Genomic DNA, 5,355 nt, shown 5'->3' on the forward strand with positions numbered 1-5,355 from the left:
CTGTTCTGTCCCTGTGGTTGTACAGCACTTGGCACAGTGGCATCCCATTACAGGCAGTAACTCTCCTCTGCTCTGCTGTCTATTCCTGGCCAGGTGTCTTTGGGACAGTGGAGATGTGGCCCTCACATGCTGGGATCTGGAGGGTGGAGTGCAAAGTGGGAGAGCACCAACAAGCTGGAATGAGTGCCCTCTTCCTCGTGTACGACCTGAGTGAGTAATTTCTTTGTGCCTGACCCACCTGGGCACGGCCACAACTGGTGTGTTTTTGAGCTTCCTTCCTCAGATCTCTCAGCATTTCTCTTGGGGTGACCCACATGGGACCTTCTGGGTTTTCACTCTGAAAGAAAGTCACTACTTCAGCCCAGCAGAGAGCACAGTCAGGGACAGAGCTGGGGTGAAGGCTGGGAGACCAGCTTCATCAGCCTGCAAAGATTTATTCCAGGAGTTCTCATTTTCCAAATCTGAGGGTCCCTGGACCTTCCATAAAATGCACTTACCCAAGCAAGTGCATGCATGGGCTGGTCCCTACCCAGGCTGTCAGTAAGGAACAGTGCCCAGCTGCCTAGCCATATATCAGGAGGTAAACTGAGGCATAGAGCAATGACAGAAAGCAATGAGTGATGCTGCCTGACTGTACATTGGTCTGATAGAAATAGCTCCCAGAGCAACTGCAAAATCTACAGTAAACTCCTGATTACACCCCAGAACAACATGTTTCTAACTCACCATAAGTAAGGACTGGGGAAATGGTGTGGGAGAGTAGTATTTTATCACACTGTGACAGCCTCTCTTCTGTTTATAAAAGAATATTAAATGTCAGCCAGAAAATGTTGCCAGAAGTTAAAAACCTGCTTAAGATTTCAAATTTGCATTTTTCCCCACGAGCAGTTGACATGCAGTGGAGACGCCAAGGTGTGACATAATAATAATGGTTATTATAAGAGACAAACATCCCTGTGCTCAGCAGACCAGAAGAGAGACAGAGACAGACAGGGGTGTCAGGTAGACTTTCCTTTAGCAATGTGATATTTGTTTTCAAAAGATGCTGCCTAGCAAAAAAAAGGCACAGGAACAAGATGTGGGTATAAGGAAGAGATACTTGTCAGCACTGCTAGGGCATTAGGACATGGGAATGAGGGGTGATGAACTCAGGAAAAGGAGTTTGGCAAGAGGCTGCTGTGTCTGATACTGGAAACTCTCTGCTTTTGACAAGAGGGGTCGGAGCAAGAACTTCCAGCTATCCTAAAATTCAGAGATGGATGTGGAAGCCTCTATCCACCTAACCCTTGGTGTGAGAGAAACAAGTCTGGGAGCTCCTGGAGGCTTGCAAACCTCCCTGAGCCTGAAGCCTGCTACCCAGCCTAGACTTTTGTTGTCTAACCAGCTCTCCCTGGTCTTTGCCTTCCCCTGCTCCCTGCAGACTGCCGGAATGCCCTGGGTCTGGCCTCAGGCAGCATTGCAGACTCTCAGATCACAGCCTCGGGGCAGTATGGTGAGTAGCTGGAGTAGCTGGAGGGCAGGTGGGGTCAGGGAAGCTTCAGCTAAAACAACTCATGTGTTTGCCAGCCCCATGTTCTGCCGTTCTGCTGCACTGGGTCCCTGGTAGAGTCCTTCATCCATGCCCTTGTCAGCATCCCAGTCAGAGCCTGGAGCCTTCCCACATGGCTGGCCCATTTTGTCACTGTCCTGCCACCCTGTGTGTGGCTACTAAACTCCAGGGTGGTGCTCAGGCCCAGTCCTCCAGTGGATAGACCTCCCACCACCTTCGGCAGCACCTTTGCCAGCAGCAGCTTTGTGCTCTGTCCTTGCAGGGCAGTGGGCTCCTCGCCTGGCCAGGCTGGGGAACAGCGGCTCCATCAATGCTTGGAGCACCGACCGCAGCAACGCCTGGATCCAGGTAAGGGGGCCTTGTGTCTGGAGGCACCACTGGGCCATTGCAAGGCCATGTCATGCAGAAGGGCTCATGGATGGGCACTGCCTCCCCAGCTGTATCCTGCTGTTTCCTCTTCCCTCTGAGGGGGAGCACTGAGATCCTAATGGCAGCTGCCCTGGTCAGGTTGCTGCTGACCTGACCCCCATATCCATCCTCAGTGCAGCAGAAAAATCTCCTGATGGTCCCAGCTACAGCACTGGATTGTGCAAAAATTCCCCAAAGACGAAGGAAGAACAGCTCACCTCTCCAAACAGCTCACTCCCAGCTGTTGGCTGACTTGCCAACATGAACAACTGTTTTAATTACTTTCATAATGAGCACTCAGTTATGTCAGGAGGAAGCGAGTTTGTGGGTTTACAGGGAATTGCCTGAACATAACTTGGATTTTCCATCAGAAGTGAATCCCTGACTTTCATTCTCAGGTGGATCTTTTGCATCCCACCATTATTCATGGCATAAAAACCCAAGGGGCCCGACAAAAGTTCTCCAGCTTCTACATCTCCCAGTTTGTGGTGTTCTACAGCCTTGATGGGCGAAGGTGGAAGACATACAAGGGGAATGCCACGAGCACACAGATGGTAAGGTGAAGGGTCTTGAGCAGAGTGCTTTCCCTGAATGGGATGTTCTCGAATGGTGAGGGCTGGGGAGCTCTGTACACAAGGCAGAAACCTCCTGAGCCCCTGAGATTAGGGCAGGAACAGAGACCATTCAGTGCCAGGTGACTGAATCACAGATCTGTAAGGGACTCACTGTTTGTGTCCATCTGTCTTATTTAAAATTGTCTGAGCTACCTCTTTCCACCATCCCAAGTGAGATCCACCTCTTAATGTTATATTGCATTTTACTTAGAGCTGGGCATAAGATTCTACCTGAATATCTTTTTTGACCTCAAAGGCAAATTTGCCTTTCTAATTGTACAGGCACAGATGATTTGGAGAATCTATAGTCACTAGAAAAAATCTACAACCTAAATATGCATAAGCTGATCAACCCAGAAAAGCCAGAAAAGCCTCCATTGTGTGCACCATCTGTGGCTAGAACTTTTCCCAGGTTCAAATGTTTGAGGACTGACTTTCTTCCTTCTTTTTCTTGCCCTTGTTTGGTGAAAATATAAAACCAGATTAATTTGCACTGACCTGAAGTTTCTTCTTCTCTTTCTTAATGGCCCACTCACACTTCTTTGGCCTGAACCTCATCTCAGATAATTTCCCCGAGTTGTCATTTTTGTAAGGATGGTGATAAGATATAGAAGTGCCAGACATGAACATTCTTCTCCCCAGTAATCCTTGTCCTGTCTATCTCTCTTTCCACTGGTGCAACAATCCTTTTCCTCCCTTTCCCTGCAGCTGTTCTTTGGAAACGTGGATGCAACAGGAGTGAAAGAAAACTGGTTGAACCCGCCAGCCGTGGCCCGGTACATCCGCATCCACCCCACCCACTCCAACATCCGGGCCACGCTGCGCATGGAGCTCCTGGGCTGCGACCTCAACAGTGCGTCCACCCCGCACAGCCACCTCCAAAGCTGGCCTCTGAGCCAGCTCCTTGTGTGCCAGCCCTCCCAGGCAGCTGTGGAGGGAGGAGGGAGCTGGAGATGGCACTGAGGTGTTGAGGGAACAAAGCTTCAAAGTCTCATTGTGGTCTTAGAGATAACAATACTAGAGAGAGAGCCTGGGGCCAGCTCTCACCAGCTTTTTTACTGATGCACAGGAAACTTCCAGCAGCAGCTAAGCTGATATATGAGGAGCTGCTGCCTCAGTCTGGGGGAGCAGAAAACAGGCAGAGACAGATGCCATTGGCTTTTACTGAGGTTTTGCCAGTTGAGGTGGCTCTGATCAACAATGCAACCTGAGGAAATGGTACCCTGGGATCCTTTCTTTGGCTTTGCACACCTGCTCTGCAGCAAAAAAAAAGCAGCAATGGCTGTGCTGTCAGCTCATGCCCCAAACCTGCCAGCTGGCTCTGAAGCAGCTGTGCACAGACACACCTGATCACACATATGCAGGTATTCTTGTCCTTCCCTGTCTCCTTACACCGTAAATTCTTCACATTCCTCATAGATAAAATCTCCAGGGAGAAGAGAAAGTGGGAGTAGTTTGGCCAGAGCCAGGCTGCAGCCAGGGGCCCCAATCAGTGCAGGGACCATGGCACTGCAGCAAGGCACAGAAGAACATGTAACAGCTGGAGCAGTGAGCAGGCAGAAGGTATCTCCATGATGGATCTATTCTAGCCCCTGACAAGCATTGCTCCTCTCTTCCAGGCTGCTCCATGCCCTTAGGAATGGAGAACAGAGGGATTCCTGATGAGCACATCTCTGCATCCTCCCACAGTGCCAATGTCTTCTCCAGATGGACACCAGCCCTGGCCCGCCTGAACCTTCAGGGCAGGACCAATGCCTGGAGGCCAAAGGTAGCCTGTGAGAGGAGATACCAGGCAGGCAGCTGGATACCAGCAGGGTCTCCTAGTCAGGGCTGTGTGGGAAGTGTGTGCACCATGCAAGCTGCATGCTCACTGCCACACTGATTTAGCACCCAGCAGCTCCAACCAGATGCCTGGTAGGGCAGGTGGAGCAGAGGGAAGTGCAGGGCCAGCTTGGCTTCAGCTGCAATGAGTGTGTCTTTGTCATTGCTGCTGGAGGGTTGAAGGCAGTCTGTCCTTCCCCAGAGCAACAGCCCCAGAGAGTGGCTACAGGTGGACTTCGGAGTAACCAAGAAGGTGACTGCAATCATAACCCAAGGTGCCAAAGCTCTCTTCACCCAGATGTTTGTGAAGGAGTTTGCTGTCTCCATCAGCCAGGATGGTGTGCACTGGAGCCCAATCCTGCAAAGTGGCACAGAGAAGGTAGGCAGAGCTGCCCATGGCCACCCCCAGGGCAGCAAGCACAGCCCTTGGCAGCAAACACACTCACAGGATTTCTTTCCAAGAGCAGTGAGCCAGGCTGTGCTTCTTCCTTCCTTAAACCATTCCCAGGGGTGTCTGTCTGGGTCGATCCTGTCCTCACTATGCCAGCAGAAGAAAGTGCATCCCTGGTTTCTCTCTCCTCTCCAGATTTTCAAGGCAAACCAAGACCATCAGAGTGCAGTGACAAATACCCTGGAGTCCCCTCTCTTTGCCCGCTATGTGAGGATACACCCCCGCCAGTGGCACAACCACATTGCCCTGCGAACAGAGTTCCTTGGCTGCGACACTCAGCAGGAGTACTGATGGCTGCAGGGCCAGGAAAGGCAGTGCCAGCCCAAGGACACATATCCCCCAGGCACTGAGCCCTCCCCAAGGCTGGAACCATCCCTCCAGGGGACTGGCTGCCCCTGCTGCTGGGGAAGCTTTGCAGTGGCTGGGTCGTTATCTGCCTGTTCCTGTCTCTCCTCTACTAGATGCCGTATACTCAGATGTAATGAGAAGAATTAAACAGTAATTTTCCAGTA

The 5,355-nt window shown here is 51.3% G+C and overlaps 1 protein-coding gene across 2 annotated transcripts in view; it reads left to right on the plus strand.

Annotated features, from left to right (window-relative positions):
- F8 (coagulation factor VIII) overlaps window positions 1–5,355 on the plus strand; it is a 24,874-nt gene extending 19,519 nt beyond the window's left edge. For both annotated transcript variants that reach the window (XM_079318543.1, XM_079318542.1), the window contains 8 exons: window positions 94–210; window positions 1,421–1,492; window positions 1,812–1,897; window positions 2,356–2,511; window positions 3,280–3,424; window positions 4,191–4,339; window positions 4,595–4,771; window positions 4,979–5,355. In XM_079318543.1, the coding sequence (XP_079174669.1) occupies window positions 94–210; window positions 1,421–1,492; window positions 1,812–1,897; window positions 2,356–2,511; window positions 3,280–3,424; window positions 4,191–4,339; window positions 4,595–4,771; window positions 4,979–5,134 (1,058 nt within the window). In that variant the 3' untranslated portion in view covers window positions 5,135–5,355. The remainder of the gene's footprint in view (window positions 1–93; window positions 211–1,420; window positions 1,493–1,811; window positions 1,898–2,355; window positions 2,512–3,279; window positions 3,425–4,190; window positions 4,340–4,594; window positions 4,772–4,978) is intronic.

The sequence above is a fragment of the Erithacus rubecula genome (genome assembly GCF_903797595.1).
Source record: "Erithacus rubecula genome assembly, chromosome: 15".
NCBI lineage: Eukaryota > Metazoa > Chordata > Aves > Passeriformes > Muscicapidae > Erithacus > Erithacus rubecula.